Below are 18045 nucleotides of genomic sequence, written 5' to 3' on the forward strand. Positions count from 1 at the left end.
TTACTCTTCTGGTTTTAAGGACCAAGCCTTGTGATGTCAGCAGGCTCACTAGGACAATCCAGGATTGTAGCCCCAGCTCAGGTCCTGAACGTAATCACAGCTGCAAAGTCCCCTTTGCCCTGTAACAGTTTCATAGGTCCTGGATCTTAGGACTTGGACAAATTTAGGGGCAGGAGCTATCAGTCTGCCAACCCCAAACTGCTTTGCAACAGGGACACGACTCTTCTCTGTATCTTTCATGGTGCCCAGCCCAGAAGATGTGAATTAAATGAAAGGTTTTCTAATGAGATAAGTGACAGCAATCTTACATTCCAAATAATGGATGACCTAGGCCTCTGCAAAGCCTCTAATAGCGACTGTTTGCACCACCTATTTATTTATTTATTTATTTTGTCTTTTTAGGGCTGCACCTGCGGCATATGGAGGTTCCCAGGCTAGGGGTCTAATCAGAGCTACAGCTGGCAGCCTACACCACAGCCACAGCAACACCAGATCCAAGCTGTGTCTGTGACCTACACCACAGCTCACGGTGATGCCAGATCCTTAACCCACAGAGTGAGGCCAGGGATTGAACCCGAGTCCTCCTGGATGCTAGTCAGATTCTTTACCACTGAGCCACGACGGGAACTCCTGCATCACCATTCTGATGCAGCTGTTAGGACTGGGGCATTATATCACAGTTTTCAAGGGGGTAATGTAGAGGATGTGTTCCCACATTTAGTTACCTGATTCTTAACTCCTCTCTCATCTGGCAGGAGCTGTGCCGTGAATACCGTAACTACATGAGGAATGGACGCCTTCCTTGCACCCGAGAGAATGACCCCATCGAGGGCCCCGATGGGAAAATCCATGGCAACACCTGCTCCATGTGTGAGGCCTTCTTGTGAGTAGAGCTGCAGTCACTGCTCTTGCCGGGGAGAAGACAGGCCTGGCTTGGTGGGGGGGTGGTACGTGAGAAAGGCAGTACTGAAGTTTTCTCTAGGAGGCAGACCATGAAGCCTGTCTTTGGGGATTTACAGTTGTAAAGCCATATACTTGGTGCTCTCAGTGTTCTGAAAGCTACTTGAATTGCTGTCAAGGGAGGACCACATGCTAAGGGCAAACTCCCCAGAGTTAATGGCATGTAGGGCGTGGGATTTCTGTTCTCTGCACGGATACTGTCAAGTTATCCAAAGGTGGAGTCACTGGGTGCTGAGAGGATGAAAATTTACTAACATCTGGTCAGCATTTTTAAGTATCCTACTTGCTTTCTGGGGAGAAAGACAATATATTTGTTTTCCAAAAGTAAGAGAGTAGTGAAAATTGATTTACTGGTTTGCCATGGCATGTGTGTCTAGGTGTGCATTTACCTTTCTGCTCCAAAGCTAAGCTGGTAGAGGTGTAGGAGCAATGGAATATTCCTGCCTAGAGGAACTTCCCTTAGGATAGCATGTGTTGGGTATAGGAATGATTCATCGCCCCTCTGTTACAGCCAGCGAGAAGCAAAAGAAAAAGAAGCCGAATCCAGAACAAAAGCCAAGAGAGAAGCTGAAAAGGTAGTTGTTCTGGAAGTTTCACACCACAATGAAAGGATGAGGTTTGCAGTTTCTCTTTAAAAATGACTCATGGGGAGTGCCCACTGTGGCTCAGCAGAAACAAACCTGACTAGTATCCATGAGGATACAGGTTTGATCCCTGGCCTCGCTCATTGCGTCAAGGATCCAGCACTGCCTTGAGCTGTGGTGTAGGTCACAGATGTGCTTGGATCCCGCATTGCTGTGGCTGTGCTGTAGGCTGGCAGCTGCAGCTCCAATTGGACCCCTAGCCCTGGAACTTCCATATGCCATGGGTGCGGCCTTGGGAAGGAAAAAAAAAACAACAACTCATGGAATCACTGGCAGCCTATGTCAGAGAACTTGAGGTTCACTTAGTCCAGGGAGTGACAAAATTTTCTGAAAGGACCGGATAGTAGGTATTTTAGGTTGTGGCCTTTCAGTCTCAGTTACAACTATTCAACCCTGTTCTTGTAAGCTCTGAAGCAGCCACAGAGAATATGTAAACAATTGGGCATGGCTGTGTTCCAATAAAACTTTATTTACATGAAAAGATGTGAGCCAGATTTTGCTCACAGGTCATAGTTTGCAAACCCCTTGATTTACGCCATTGCCGTATTTTTAAGTGAAGATTTAAAATCCAGAGAGAAGGAAGAACTGGCTTACAAAGGTAGTGGAGTACTGGTACCAGAACCTTTATCTTCAAAGTTCTCACAGTTAAAAAGTGGAAACAAAGAATTCAAACCTAAACTTATCGGCACCAAATCTCTAGCATTATTCCTAGCAGGCTCTGCAGCCCTGATGAGCACATATGTCTAAACCAGGTATACTTCTTGCTTTACCATTCATTATTTTTGGTGGCAGTATTTGGGGGAAAAGTATGAAAATAACTTTCCCAAATAATGTTTTCTTGGTTTCAAAAAGATCAATCCCAGGTAGATTTTTCCAGGTGTGTGTTCGTTTCCTTGCTCCCATCCAAAACTGGCCACATTGAAAATAATCTCTAAAGAAGCATCACACGCAGAATTTTGTATGATTATTTACATGCGTATGTCCCACAACTGTGAGTCTGAATTTTAAAATAATGCGTACTTAGTAAGATTCCCTTTGCAACAGCTACAAGAGACAATTCTTCAGTATGAGCCAATTTCTGATTCACCTCAGCTACTACCAATAAACTGCCCTCTCACATTCTATATCTTTTGCTGAATATGACCAGTTAGGGAATCTGGCAGTGAACCTTGAAGCAAAGCTAGGAGAAAAATTCCCTCTTGTCCTCACTGAGTTTCAGCTTGAACTGAAAGATACAGAAACAAGCAAACAAACAAACAAACCCAACTGCCACGAGTAACTAATTCTATGACTGTAGTTTGCTTATTCTGTCTCAGTTCCTCTAGTAATTCTGAAGCTAGCATTTACTGAGTACCCCCTATATATATTAGTCATTGTCGATCTACAGGCATGTATTACCCCACATTATTCTCACAATACAGCACCTATATTGAATATGAATGCATATTGGCCATGATTGTTGTACCTGTGTGGAATAGATACTATTATTATTTTCATTTTATACATCAGGTAACAGGCACCAAAAGGCAAGAAACCTTCACTCCGGTTCTGCTAGTGGCAGATCAGAATTCTAACTAATATGCCATAGCTGCCAATATGTTAGTGCTTGTCCTCCCTACCTGGAATATTATGTTAAATTCTTCAGAAGAGAGGAAGAATTCAGAACAAAATCTGGTGCAAGTGACTGAAAGAGAATAACTGAAGAATCTGGGGATGTTTAGCTCTTGGAAGAGAACACAGGGAGGAGAAAAGGACAAGAAACCTTCCTTCAAAATATCAGAAGGATCCTTATGTAGAAGAAAAATATCCTTAATTCTCTGAGTGAACTAAAATACTCTGGCATTGCCTACTGGTCTCAAGGAACAGACTCTTTCAATTTGCAATGATGTCTTAGAACAATAAAACCTTAACAGTAAGGATCCTTCAGGATTGATAAGAATTATTTTCTAGGCTCCCCCCAAAGTAGCACTATGGCTAATTTGTGGGAATGATCCAGCAGAAATTTTGGAGTGAACTACGTGGAGGGTGACAGACCCCTTATCCCTGCAGGTGTTCCAGTGCTAATTAGATGACTTTCTGGCAGGCATAATGGAAAGGGGACTGAGAGGTGGTCTGGATGGTTGGACCAGATGAACGTTCAAGTTCTACCCAAACCTGGATGGTTTTCATTCTATGACATGTACAGTTTAAAGGCACGATTCTTGCTAGTGTGTGACGGCAGTTTCAGTCTGGATTTGGAGGTGGAAACTCAAGGAAAATGGAACAGAAACCTCTTTTTAAGTCCTCTGTGCTTAGTAGGAATTGAACAAAATAAATGCCAGAAAGAAAAATCCATAGGTCATTCCCCCCCCCCCCCAGGGAATACTTAATAAGGCCAAACCAAGTAATTTCAAAGAAAATACCCAAGCTCTTGCCTTTTCCCCTCCTTTAGGATGAATGCAGTGAATTCCGGAGCCTTCTACAAAATGGGAATCTTTTCTGCACCCGAGAAAATGATCCTGTACGTGGCCCAGACGGCAAGACCCACGGCAACAAGTGCGCCATGTGCAAGGAAGTCTTGTGAGTGCACAGATGAAGCCCGTGCTGTGGGGGCAGAGCTGGGGGCAGAGAGCTGGGAGGGTAATACACGTGGTGTGTGCCCTTTCCTTACATCTGAAAGTAAGAAATCCTTATCTGTGAGGCACTTTTAGGTGAACCTTTGCCCACAGAGGCCACAATTCTCAACTGTCAACACAGCAAACACTTGACTGCATGATTACACTACATTCCCTGTTAGGTGTGGGGTACCTTCCAATGGACCACACATCTTTCTTGATAAAATTTTCAAGTCCTTTGATTTCGGGTGGATTTCTTCTCCGGATTATCTGGTAATGCCCTTTGGGAAGAATATATGCACAGATTTTGCTATCAATCTAACTCCTCTACCTACAGTTTTGAAAATAATCCCATTTTTAGGAAATGAAAAATAGCTTATTACTCAAGTTGGGAAGTACACCTAAAAGACTTGTCTTTCAATGGCCATTTCCTGAACATGTACAATGTATAATGTATATAATGTTTATACAAAGGTGAATGAAAGCCTTAGGAATCACATTGTTCACTCGGAATTAGACGTAGGCATAAATAATATAACACAAAAGAGGAAGTGCTGAACTGAAAAATGATTATGTTACGGTGCTTGAGGAGAGGCAAAGTTAATAGCGAGTTTTATGGAGGGACAGAACTGCACCTTGGAATTTGGAAACTATGTGAACCGTGCAGGAAGAAATGAGAGGGAAAGAAGGGAACATCACAGGTAACAGGTTGAAGGAAGAGAGCGGCAGTATATACATGAAAGAGCAAGTCCTTCGTTGAGTTAGACCTTTCCCACTTCACCAACTTTGAATGACAGATGAGGGATGCCGAAGTCAGTTCTGTCCATAGTGGGAAGCTGCTAAGGTGTGTCAGCTGGGAGAGGAAGGGTGTAAACATGTTCCTTGAGGAAGATTCCTCTATCAGCAGTGAAAAGGAGAAAGAGAAGGAGACTAAAATTCAGAATGCCGCTGGCGGTAGTAAAGGATTACAATACCCCAAGGAGAGGTAACGAGAGCAAGGAGCCAGCACTGGTGAGTGGATCAGCGTGGGAGCCGCGGTGAAGGTCAAATTGACGTTAGGTGGCAACAGCTCTGTGAGCAGGAGAGGAAGCCCTTGGGGGCTCCAACGTTTTCTTCTTCATGAAAGACAGAGAATCAGGAAGGAAGAACACACTGGGCAGAGAATGTAATTGTTTGGGGACCTCTTGAAGAGGAGCTATTTGAGAGAAATCCAGCTGGAGATTCACATGAGCATTTATGAAATGCTAAGTAATTGCTCACCTAGTCTTGCCCATGGTTATGTAACCACTGGTTTTCTTCTACTGCAGTGAGAGTTCTTTGAGGCAAAAGGACTCCACGAAATTCATCTTTCTATTTTCAAAGACGTGGACATGCAATGTAATAGATATTCAATCAATGCTAGTGAATTCTACACAAATCTTATCTGATCATATTATGAGAAACTCATAGAAACACATGCCAAACTCTGCAATCTATTATTCCCTCCTTCCCACTTTCTAATTTCCAGCCAGAAAGAAGATGAAGAAAGAAAGAGAAAAGAAGGGGAAGATCAGAGAAATGTTGCAGGCCGGGGTCCTAGTGATGGCGGAGGAGAGAAAGCTCAGGTGAGAGCAGCCCCCAGTTTCCATCCACAGCCAGAGTGGGCTCCGCTCATGACGGTGGCACCAGGGCAGAGCATTCAGTGAAAGGCTGAGGACGTATGTAGGGCTGAGTTTGAAAGCATCCTTAGAAGGCTACGCGGTTTTCCCTTTAAGACTGTAGGGTAATATCTGAGCAATCTTAGTTTGTCTAGAGCTCATTTTGATCTCCTTAAACCTGGGATGTGACCTGATGCCACTCTCCTGACTCCTCTTTCTATCCTCTAGCTTTCAGGCAATAACTGATCCCAGGAGAGCAAGTGAGAAAACGTGGAGACACCCCACGTCATCATCAGCTCTTCATTTCCTTTGCTTTTTCTCTGTCCCTGAAGGCAACCTCTTTGGGGAGGTATATTTTCTCTTGCTCCAAGGCAGGGTGATAGGGTGAAAGAGCATACGTTTTGGAGTGAGATGGGTCTGGGTATGGTCCCACCTCTGCCACTTGGACTTGTGAAGTGGTGAATCAACCACCTCATGTCCCTCAACTCTAGTTTCTTACTTAGCAACACTCTTAGAGGGATATGATAACATAATGTAGGCAAGGGTTTAGCACCTTTCCTGAGCTATTTCTAAGTGTCAGCATGACAGTGTTGCCTGTAAGCCCACTTCCTTGGGCATGTGCAACACAGCTGTCCAAGATCACAGCCACTTTATTTCCTTTCTTACAACCTGGAGCTGTCAAGACCGTCTCTTTCCAGCATATGACATGGGCCTGACATTTGCTTTTGATAAATTTCAGCCTTTTAGTTTTTGCTGAGTAGTTTAGTTTTGGCTGAGTTCTTACTCTCAAGCGATCGACTTGAGACCCTTTGTCTGTCTCTTCCATAATCTTCTCAAGCCTGTCTTCCGTCTCCCCATCATGTCTTCTCCCTCTATCTCCATCAGAAGTCAGCAGATTATTTTTTTTCCATAAAAGTCCAGATAGCAAATATTTTCATCATTTGTCTCAACAGAAATTGACAGAACACTGTAAATCAACTATAATTTAAAAATTTAAATCTTACGTAAAATGAATGAGGGTGTGTTTCAAGATATATCTATATCCATATATATGTTTATCTTACGTATCTTCAATATGTAAGAACGGACGGCAAGACAGCTAAGTCTCCTAGGCTATAGTTTGCTGGCCCTGATCACATGATGAAACCCCAGCCAGCTTTACGATTTCCCTGTGCAGAACCTTAAAAGAAACTTTACCACCCATGACAACTGGCCTCTTAGAAGGCTGCTGATTCCAGCCCCTCTTCCCCTGTAGACAGCAACCCTACATGTAAGATCCCTTGTGAGAGGAGAGAGAGAACTTCTTATTCAGATTATTTAACAAACTCAATAAAAACACAATAGACCAAGTCACCCAGGAGGCCTCCTGTGACTTCCTCCTCTTTTTAGGACCAATGTGCCGAGTATAAGGAAAAAATGAAAAATGGAAAACTCAGCTGTACCCGAGAGAGGGATCCTGTGCGTGACGCTGACGGCAAATTGTTCAACAATAAGTGTATCATGTGTAAGGAGAAACTGTGAGTACTTCTGTCAACCTGCACGTCTAAAAGAGAGTCACCTGTTCCTCTTTCTCATTTACATGCCACACCCTTCCTGAACCCTGTCCTTTAGGTTCATGCTGGTTTTAGCATCTCTTTCTCTTATGTCCTCTAAGGAGCAATGAGCACTAGCGAGGGCAGCTATCAGTGGCTGATTCCTACTAGATTTTCTATCATAATTCTGGGAACTGTGTCATCATAGCAGGTAATTACTTTTTAGAACATATCATGCCTCCATCCTAGGGACGGTTTGGGATGGTCTTTTGGAAGAGTTGACCAGCGGAGTTTAAGAGAGTTGCTTCTTGTCATGTGTATGGGACACACCTGCTGCATAATCCAGGATTTGTTCCTTCAGTTTTTGGGGGGTGGTGGTGAATGGTACTGATTGGAGTGCTTAATGATCGAAATGATCAAACTCAGCCACTTCTTCTTTTTTTTTCTTTTGTTTTTTGTTTCAGGGCTATACCCACAGCATATGGAGCTTCCCAGGCTAGGGGTCAAAATGGAGCTGCAGCCACCTACCTACACCACAGCCACAGCAACACTGAATCCGAGCCATGTCTGCGACCTACATACACCATAGCTCACAGCAATGCCAGATCCTTAGCCTGCTGAGCGAGGCCAGGGATCGAACCTGTGTCCTCATGAATGCTGGTCAGATTCATTTCCACTGAGCCACAATGGGAGTGCCTAAGCCACTTCTGATTTGTGTTATTGGGCAAGTAACATAACCACTGTTGGTATTAATTGTACCTTGAAGTAGTTTTCTAGGTGACCTTGATGGGTACTCAGAATTCTAAAATTTGATGCATTTCTCACAATGCTATTAATTATTGTATTTAATTGATATATGTTTAATAAGCAGATAATGTGTCTCCAAATTTTTTTCTTGTAAAAAAAAAATCACCGTCTAGTAGTAGTAGAGGCCATACGATAAAATTTCATCCAAATGCTGCATTTTATAGATGAGAAAAATGAATTTTTTTTTCCTGCTTTTTAGGGCCGCATCTGAGATATGTGGAAGTTCCCAGGCTCAGGGTCGAATTGGCAGAGCTACAGCTGCTGGCCTGTGTCACAGTCATAGCAAAGAAGGATCTGAGCCACATCTGTGTCCTGTACCTCAGCTTGTGGCAGTGCCGAATCTCTGACCCACTGAGCAAGGCCAGGGATCGCACCCACACCCTCATGTTCACTGGTTGAGTTCATTGCCACTGAGCCACAAGGGGAACTCCCAGAAAAACTAAATTTTTTTTTTAAGTATAAGATCTCATGAGGGAGTGACTTCAGAGATGAAACTAGAATCGGGTTCTTCTGAACACCAGCCTAGTATTTATTCCACATGATAAAAATTCTCTAATAGAAGCAGTGTGGCAGAGTGGTGCTTTAGCCTCAGATGGTGATTTCAGCTCCAAGTTCCTGGAAAGGTCATTTTCACTTCCCTAGGCTTCAGTCTGCTCACATTATACTGGGGGGTGGAACAGCTTGAACCACAGTAGTCACATCATGTTTCTTTTGAAAATTAAATGAGGCTCAGCAGCAATGAATCTGACTAGTATCCATGAGGATGCAGGTTCAATCCCCGGCCTCACTCAGTGGGTTAAGGATCCAGCATTGCTTGTGAGCTGCAGTGTAGGTCGCAAATGTGGCTCGGATCCCACATTGCTTTGGCTGTGGTGTAGGCCAGCAACTGTAGCTCCGACTTGACCCCTAGCCTGGGAACTTCCATATGCCAAGGGTACAGCCCTAAAAAGCAAAAAGAACATTAAATGAGAGGAACCATGTGAAACTCTTAGCACAGTCCTAACACAAAGAAGGTGCACAATAAATGTGAATAGTCACTATTAGCACTATCGTTAGTGTTCAGTAAATAGTAGTGTCACCAATAATGGCAATAGCATAACGGCTAATGTTATGCTCCCTTATATTATACTGGGTTGCCCCTTTGCACACCTCATGCTTTGTCGATATGACAAGAGTAATTGAGATAGCTTTTCACATACGACTTTTTTAAAGATAAATCTTATTGGAGTATAGTTGAACTAACAGTGTTCTGTTAGTTTGAGGTGTACAGCAAAGTCGTGTATATAAACACACACACATATACATCCCTCGTGAGATTCTTTTCCCATATAGGTAATGACACAGTATAGAGACTTCCTTGTGCAAATGGTAAGTCCTTGTTACTTACCTATTTCATATATAGTGTGTGTATATATATATATATATATGTACGTCAGTCCAAACCTCCTAATCTGTCTCCCTCCCTGTTCCCTTTTGGTAAACCATAAATTTGGTTTCAAAATCTTTGAGTCTGTTTCTGTTTTGTAAGTTCTTTTGCATCATTTTTTTAGATTCCACTTATTAGTGATCTCATATGATGTTTGTCTTTCTCTAACTGACTTCACATGGTGTGTTAATTTCCAGGTCCATCCTTGTTGCTGTAAATGGCATTATTTCACTCTTTTTTATGCCTCATTAATATTCCACATAGATGTTTCTTTCTGCATCACATATTAGTAGTGGATCATTCTGTGAAGGAACACACGATGATTCTCAGAGGCAGAGAATTGTTAAGATAAAACTTTGCTGACACAGTCCACACCATCTATGTTATAAGATACTTACTGGGAGTATTTAACAGAAGAGAACATAAGTGAAATATATTTATAATCGTTGGAACCTATTCATCCGATAATAAATGGTTTTTGGCTACCTTCATAGACAAGTACTCTTCAAGCAAACAAGACAAAGTTCCTGCCCTATGGAACTGTAATATAATATAGGGAAGATAATTGTAAAAATGGCCATACTACCCAAAGCAATCTACAGAGTCAATGCAATCCCTATCAAATTACCCACGATGCTTTTCACAGAACTAGAACAAACAATCCAAAAATTTATAGGGAACCACAAAAGACCCAGAATTGCCAAAGCAATCCTGAGGAACAAAAACCAAGCAGGAGGCATAACTCTCCCAGACTTCAGGCAATATTACAAAGCCACAGTCAAGATAGTGTGATACTGGTACCAAAACAGACATACAGAGCAATGGAATAGGATAGAGAACCCAGAATAAACCCAGACAGCTATGTTCAATTAATCTTCGACAAAGAAGGCAAGAATATAAAATGGGGAAAAGACAGTCTTTTCAGTAAGTGGTGCTGGGAAAACTGGACAGCTGCATGTAAATCAATGAAACTGGAATACACCCTCACACCATGCACAAAAATAAACTCAAAATGGCTTAAAGACTTAAATATAACACAAGACACCATCAAACTCCTGGAAGAGAACTTAGGCAAAACATTCTCTGACATCAACCTTACAAATGTTTTCTCGGGTCAGTCTTCCAAAGCAATGGAAATAAGAGCAAAAATAAACCAATGAGACCTAACCAAACTGACAAGCTTTTGCATGACAAAAGAAACCATAAAAAAACAAAAATACGGAGTTCCCGTCGTGGCGCAGTGGTTAACGAATCCGACTAGGAACCATGAGGTTACGGGTTCGGTCCCTGCCCTTGCTCAGTGGGTTAACGATCTGGCGTTGCCGTGAGCTGTGGTGTGGGTTGCAGACGCGGCTCGGATCCCACGTTGCTGTGGCTCTGGCGTAGGCTGGTAGCTACAGCTCCGATTCAACCCCTAGCCTGGGAACCTCCATATGCCGCAGGAGCGGCCCAAGAAATAGCAACAACAACAACAACAACAAAGACAAAAGATAAAAAAAAAAAAAAAAAAAATACAACTTACAGAATGGGAGAAAATAGTTTCAAATGATACAACCAACAAGGGCTTAATCTCTAAAATATACAAACAACTTATACAACTCGACAGCAAAAAAGCCAACAACCCAATTGAAAAATGGACAAAAGACCTGAATAGACATTTCTCCAAAGAAGATACACAGGTGGCCAATGAGCACATGAAAAAATGCTCAATATCCCTGATTATTAGAGAAATACAAATCAAAACTACTATGAGGTACCATCTCACACTTGTAAGTATGGCCATCATTAATAAGTCCACAAATAGCAAATGCTGGAGAGGGTGTGGAGCAAAGGGAATCCTCCTGCACTGCTGGTGGGAATATCAATTGATACAACCACTGTGGAGAACAGTACGGATGTACCTTAGAAAACTATACATAGAACTACCATATGACCCAGCAATCCCACTCCTGGGCATATATCCAGACAAAACTTTCCTTGAAAAAGACACATGCACCCACATATTCATTGCAGCTCTATTCACAATAGCCAAGACATGGAAACAACCCAAATGTCCATTGACAGATGACTGGATTAGGAAGATGTGGTATATATATACACAATGGAATACTACTCAGCCACAAAAAAGAACAAATTAATGCCATTTGCAGCAACATGGATGGAACTAGATACTCTCACACCGAGTGAAGTTAAGTCAGAAAGAAAAAGACAAATACAATATGATATCATTTTTATCTAGACTCTAATACATGGCACTAATGAACCTTTCCACAGAAAAGAAAATCATGGACATGGAGAACAGACTTGTGTTTGCTGAGGGAGAGGGAGTGGGTGGATGGGGAATTTGGGGTTAATAGATGCAAACTACTGCCTTTGGAATGGATTAGCAATGAGATCCTGCTGTGTAGCACTGGGAACTATATCTAGTCGCTTATGATGAGGCATGATAATGTGAGAAAAAAGAATGTATACATGTATGTGTGACTGGGTCACCTTGCTGTACAGTGGAAAACTGACAGAACAGTATAAACCAGCTATAATGGAAAAAATAAAAACTATTAAATAATACAAAAAATAACATAGGGAAGACAGATTATAAACAAAGAAGCAAAAAATCTACATAAGATCAGGTGTCGATAGGAAAAATAAAGCAGAATGGAGTTCCTGCTGTGACTCAGTGGGTTATGAACCAGACTAGTATCCATGAGGATGTGGGTTTGATTCCTGGCCTTGCTCAGTGGGTTGAGGGTTCAGTATTGCCTCGAGCTGTGGTGTAGGCCGAAGATGCAGCTCAGATCCTGCGTTGGTGCAGCTGTGGTATAGGCGGGCAGTTGCAGCTCCAATTCAACCCCAGAACTTCCATATGCCGTAGGTGCAGCCCTAAAAAGAAAAGAAAAAAAAAAAGGCAGAGTAAGGTAACACAAAGGGATTGAGGTGCTACTTTTATTTACAGTGTTCTAAGAAGGCCTGACATGTGAGGGAGACCTGTAAAAAGGGTGTGAAGTGAACCTGCTGGCCATCTGCAGAAAGGAAGTTGGAGCAGAGCAGGAGTCAGTGCAAAGTTCTAAAGATAGATAGGAAATTCACAAGCTCAAAAAAACAGAGAGGGGTCTCTGCTATGTCTTGGATTACTGAAAAATTGCGGAAATCAATGTGGATAGAATATATGAGGCCTTTTAGGTCAAGACAAGGACACTGGAGTTTACTCTGAGTGTGAGGTGAGTGCCAATAAGATTTTTGAGCAGAGCTGTGACTTGAATCCCAGACTGAATCAGTATAGGTGTCCTTTTTTTGCTAGTATTTGATTAAAATTTCATGACTTTATATTTGTTTGAATATTCAGAATATATTTACCACCATTTCCCTCTTTGTTACATATGAAAAAGCGGCTCCCTAAAACAAACACACACACATGTTATATACATTCATACACATTTAAGTATAAAGCCAAAAGAAACTTTAAAAGAGAAATATGCATACCATGGCTTTGCAACATTTGGGACTTAGGCCAACTGCATTAGAATCACATGGCTTTTGCTTGCTAAAAATCAGGGCTGAATCCCCATGTAGATCCTGTCAATAAAACTGCTGGGTTGACAGTAAATCTGATCTTTAAAATCTCAGAGGTGAGGCGTTCCCACTGCGGCACAGCAGGTTGAGGCTCTGGCATTGTCCCTGCAGCAGCCCGGTTCCCACCCTGGCCTGGGAACTTCCATATGCCATGGGTACAGCCAGAAAAAAATAAAATAAAATCTCACAGGTGATTCTTAATGTACATGAATATTTAGTCACGAGTGGCATAAATATTTTATTAGAGAGGTTAAAGAGTAAAAAAAAGGAAAAACAAAAAGGAAAAAAATTATGATCCTAAGTTACTTTCTGTATCACTTGTCTTCTTTCTGTCTTGGGCTCCATACTTTAAGAAATAATATTATAATGGATTCACCTTCAAATCAAGAAACAAAAATGGTGAATTGGTAGGGAATTAAAACCACAGCTTATGATGAACAGGTGAAAGAACTGAGGAGGCTGGACTCGGAGACCAGAAGGGTCTTTAAATAAGAGGAGGGGTTCATAAGAGGAGGAGGTAATGGATTCAGCAGGCTTCTCCTGTGTTGTCTTGAGAATGAGAAGTAAGACGAACCACGGAAAGTTATAGGGAGATACATCAGGATACGAATAAAGGAGACTCTGAGATTACTTGAGCTGATGCACCTTGTCATGAAGGAGCTTCTTAGTAAGCAGTGCAACCACCCATTGCTGAGAATGCAGAAATTCTCGATGAAGGAGGTGTTTTAGGATACCTAAACCCTAAGGCCCCTTCCGAACCTGAGTATGTGGTGTTAGAAAGGTGACTATGGACTCTTTTCTCTTCCAGGCAAAAAGAAGCTGAGGGAAAAAATAAGCATTCCACCTACAGATCAAATGGGACTGAATCAGCATCAAGAAAGGTGAATCATTCACTAGGTTTTGTCAAGAATGGTCTTTCCAAGTCATTCCTTGACTCTCAGAAACTGGCAGCAGAGTGTCAGTGGTGCCTGCCCTTGGAAGGTCGGAGGTCATCCTTAAGCGAATATCACTGAGAACTTGTTTAGCATAGATATTTAACGCCACATGGAAATCTTTCAGTCTATGAACACTTTACAAATCACTTTTATAAAAAGGGGGGGATTATTTAATTATCTCAACAACCTAGTCAAATAGATTTTCTTACCCCTGTTTTATAGATGAAGAAAATGAAGTTTAGCTGCTATAAAATGAAGTTTAAGTCAACAGTGACTTAAAACAACCCAAGGAGTTCCCACTGTGGCACAGCAAAAATGAATCTAACTAGTAACCATGAGGCTTCAGGTTTGATCCTTGGCCTCGCTCAGTGGGTTAAGGATCCAGCATTGCTGTGAGCTGTGGTGTAGGTGGCCGCGGCAGCTCGGATCCTGGTTGCTGTGGCTGTGGTGTAGGCTAGCAGCTTAAGCTTCAGTTAGGCCCCTAGCCTGGGAACCTCCATATGCTGCAGGTGCAGCCCTAAAAAGCCAAAAACAACCCAAATTCATTACCATTCATTTCTGGAGTTTAAAAGTCCTAAATGGGTTAAGGTCAAGGTGTCATCAAGGCTGCTTTCCTTTGCAAAAGGTCTGGGGAGGATCTATTTCTCTGCCTTTTTTTTTTTTTTTTTTTTTAATTACCAGAAGCACCTGCATTCCTTGATTTGTTGCCATCTTTAATGTCAGCAGAGGCCCAGTGATTTTTTTTTATACTGCATCATTCTGCAGTGGTTTCCTGCCTTCCTGATTTGCTTTATATGAACCTTTGTGATTAACTTGGGCCCAGCCAGGTAACCCAGAGAAATCTCTCCATTCTCAAGTCAGCTGGGTAGCAACCGGAATCCCATCCTCAGTCTAAATTCCTCCTTTTGCCGTGTAAAGCTACATATTGGCAGGTTCCAGGAAGCAGAATAAGGACACCTTTGTGGTCCATTATTCTATAGCCTCCCATAGCAAGGTTAAGTGGCTGCCCGACTCTTGAGTCAAATCTTCAAATTTCCGGGTTCAAATGCTATGTGAAAACCACTACTCCCAACCTAATCTTTCCTTTTTTTCAGGATGTATGTGACGAGTTTAGAAGTCAAATGAAAAATGGGCAACTTATTTGCACCCGAGAAAGCGACCCTGTCCGAGGTCCAGACGGCAAGACACATGGAAATAAGTGTGCTATGTGTAAGGAGAAACTGTGAGTATGGTTCAAAAACAGGCCTTTCGTTGTGAGTCTTAAATCATCATTGCTCATCCGTTTAAGAAAGGGACAATTTTTTTAAAGCAGACCTGATAAATAATGGTTTATGTACTTTGGTTGAAACATTTCTTCCCATTTTTTTCTTCAAGGGAAAGGGAAGCTGCTGAAAAAAAGAAAGAAGAGGGTGACAGGAGAAACACAAACAAAAATAATGATGCAAAACAGGTAATATAGGTTAGACGTGCTTATACTGAAATTTGGATGATTGGTTGTACAATTGATTCGTTCAGCATAATGTACAGAATGTGCCTACTCTGTCCCCGCCACTGTGGATATAATGATAAACAAGGACTTGGCCAGAGCTTCAAAGAAATAGCATGGAATTCAACGTCCTATGAACGACTCTGATGCAATTAGCACACATTTGTAGGAACAGGGGCCATTGTAAAAATATTGTCGTTGGGAGAAATGTTTTTCTGAAGTTTTGAAACAGTTGAGCCAAGAGATGTCACAGTGACTAACAAGAAAGCAAGTTTTGAAACAGTTGAGCCAAGAGATGTCACAGTGACTAAGAAGAAAGCAAGTTATCCAAAGCTTGGAGCTCCAGATGATAAATTCTTGACTTGGCATTCTAGTGCCATCTTGTGTTCACTCTGGGCTTTGAAAAACACTGCTCAACCCTTTACACCACCTATCCGTAGACTACGACACAGCACCGTCTCTTCTAACCTGTCTGTGGACCTCAGTGAGAAAAGTGAAATAGTGAGATCTACCCAGGAAAGTTTCCCCATTGGTGAGGCCACTTTTCATTAGTTCTTTACTGACTAAACAAAAGAAAGCATTAACGGTAATGGTCATTTTTGAAAACTATGCTAGGAATATCTTTTATTACACTTTGGTAGATGAGTATCTTTGAGAAAAGACTATTGTACAGTTTCAAATGATCTCTACTGGCTATCCTAATTTTGGTCAGTTTTTAAAATATCTACTTGAGGAGTTTCAAACAAGAAGAAAAATTCTCCATATATGTAACGAAGAGAAAATATCCAGATATTTTGTGTGTGTGTGGCAAAAAGAAAGCCACAGTCTCATCTACACGTGCCAAGTAAAATAAGCTTTATAAAGCACGTGCGCCATCATATTTAAACCTGCCGTAAATCTATGTAGTAGGTAATATGTTCCCATTTTACAGTTGAGAAAAACTCAGAGAAGTTAACCCAGTTAACAAATAGCAGAGCCAGCAAGTGGCACCCGTATAAAGCACAGGTTGCAATACAGGCAGATGGGTGCCATCGTAAGCATACGTAGGTATGTGTGGGGTATGTGGAAGAAGAAAGAAATTCTGGTAACTTCTAAAAATGATGGCCAAGAGACATTTACTGTGTTGATCAGGTATTCCAGAGAATTGTTAAAATGCTACAGACAAAAGGAGATCTGGAGTTGTTCATGGGTATCACAATTTAAAGTAAGAAGGATAACGACAGTGCAGGTTACTGGCACTCTTTTTGAAGGTCATCTTCCCGTATCTCTACTATGGCTCTTTGGGCTTAAAGGAAGTTTAGGAAAAACGTCTATGGATGTCCACAGATTTCAGCAAAGTCAAATCCTGTTAATCCAATTTCACTGCCTCTTTTTAAGGTTCTTTTTTTATTCTCTCCATGTAAAGGCCAAAGAATCAAGTATAGCCTGGCTGTTAGCAGGTTTCTTGTCACAGTTCCAACACTGATTTTTATTACATAATCTGAGCCTTATTTTTCTCATCTGTAAAATGGAGATAATGAGAGTTTATCTTATGGGGATAATGAGGGTTTATCTTACAGGTTTTTTAAGAACAACCAAAGATCCATTATAGCATCCAACGAAGTGCTTAGAATGTCACACTGACCTGATTAAAATTTAAAAAAAATTTTGTTCTTGAGGGATGATACTAAAACTTTACATGTTTGTATGTCTTGCAAACGAGTGTCTTTCAGTTCATTCCAGGGCTTTTTAAGTGGGGAGTAATAAGGAGAGGTCCAGGGGGACAGCCTGATGAACACTGTCTAGATGGCGTGGGCTGCCTTAGGAGGCAGGGAAGTGCCACTGGGGCAAGACAGATGTTTCAGAGGGATGCTCTGGCGGAGGTTCAGACTTCACAAGCAGATGCTGAATGCAGTGCCTTTAAACACACTCCATCTCTAAAAGTTCAGCTTCTCTTGGTTTTTCTTTTCCTCCTCAAGTGTTATGAGTCTGTATCTAACCAGCCTGTCATGATTTCAGTTTTACAGAGCAGACCATTGCAGTAAGATCTTTTTTGTTCCTCTTGGCAGGATCAGTGTCATGAATTCCGGAACATGGTGAAAGACGGAAAGCTTATCTGCACCAGAGAAAACAACCCTGTTCGAGGTCCAGATGGCAAGATGCACATCAACAAGTGTGCCATGTGTCAGAGCATCTTGTAAGTGTGGCGCTTTATGGATCAGTTTGATAGCTTGTGCCTGTTTGCCAGAAAATAGTTCCTCTTAATTTAGAGCTCTTGGCATCACATGTTAAAAATATGACAACATGGAGTTCCTGTTGTGGTGTAGCAGAAATTGAATCTGACTAGGAACCATGAGGTTGCAGGTTCAATCCTTGGCCTCGCTCAGTGGGTTAAGGATCTGGTGTTGCTGTGAGCTGTGGTGTAGGTCACAGATGCAGCTCAGATCTGGTGTTGCTGTGGCTCTGGCGTAGGCC

At 41.9% G+C, this 18045-nt stretch overlaps 1 protein-coding gene and 1 long non-coding RNA gene across 3 annotated transcripts in view; one reads left to right on the forward strand and one right to left on the reverse strand.

The window, feature by feature from the left end:
- The window catches only part of SPINK5 (serine peptidase inhibitor Kazal type 5), a 72207-nt gene that overhangs the window by 36626 nt on the left and 17536 nt on the right, over nt 1-18045 (forward strand). Inside the window, exons 17-25 of the mRNA XM_085014953.1 lie at nt 756-883; nt 1472-1535; nt 4036-4163; nt 5706-5802; nt 7225-7352; nt 13979-14051; nt 15200-15327; nt 15480-15555; nt 17640-17767. Of these exons, the coding sequence (XP_084871079.1) occupies nt 756-883; nt 1472-1535; nt 4036-4163; nt 5706-5802; nt 7225-7352; nt 13979-14051; nt 15200-15327; nt 15480-15555; nt 17640-17767 (950 nt within the window). The remainder of the gene's footprint in view (nt 1-755; nt 884-1471; nt 1536-4035; nt 4164-5705; nt 5803-7224; nt 7353-13978; nt 14052-15199; nt 15328-15479; nt 15556-17639; nt 17768-18045) is intronic.
- LOC146405818 (uncharacterized) overlaps nt 1-18045 on the reverse strand; it is a 181481-nt gene that overhangs the window by 10602 nt on the left and 152834 nt on the right. The window lies entirely within an intron of this gene.

Source organism: Sus scrofa, chromosome 2 (genome assembly GCF_054392235.1).
Source record: "Sus scrofa isolate SSC_HxYL_T2T_F1_AM1 chromosome 2, Sscrofa_HxYL_maternal_Yorkshire_Landrace_v2.0, whole genome shotgun sequence".
Classification (NCBI taxonomy): domain Eukaryota; kingdom Metazoa; phylum Chordata; class Mammalia; order Artiodactyla; family Suidae; genus Sus; species Sus scrofa.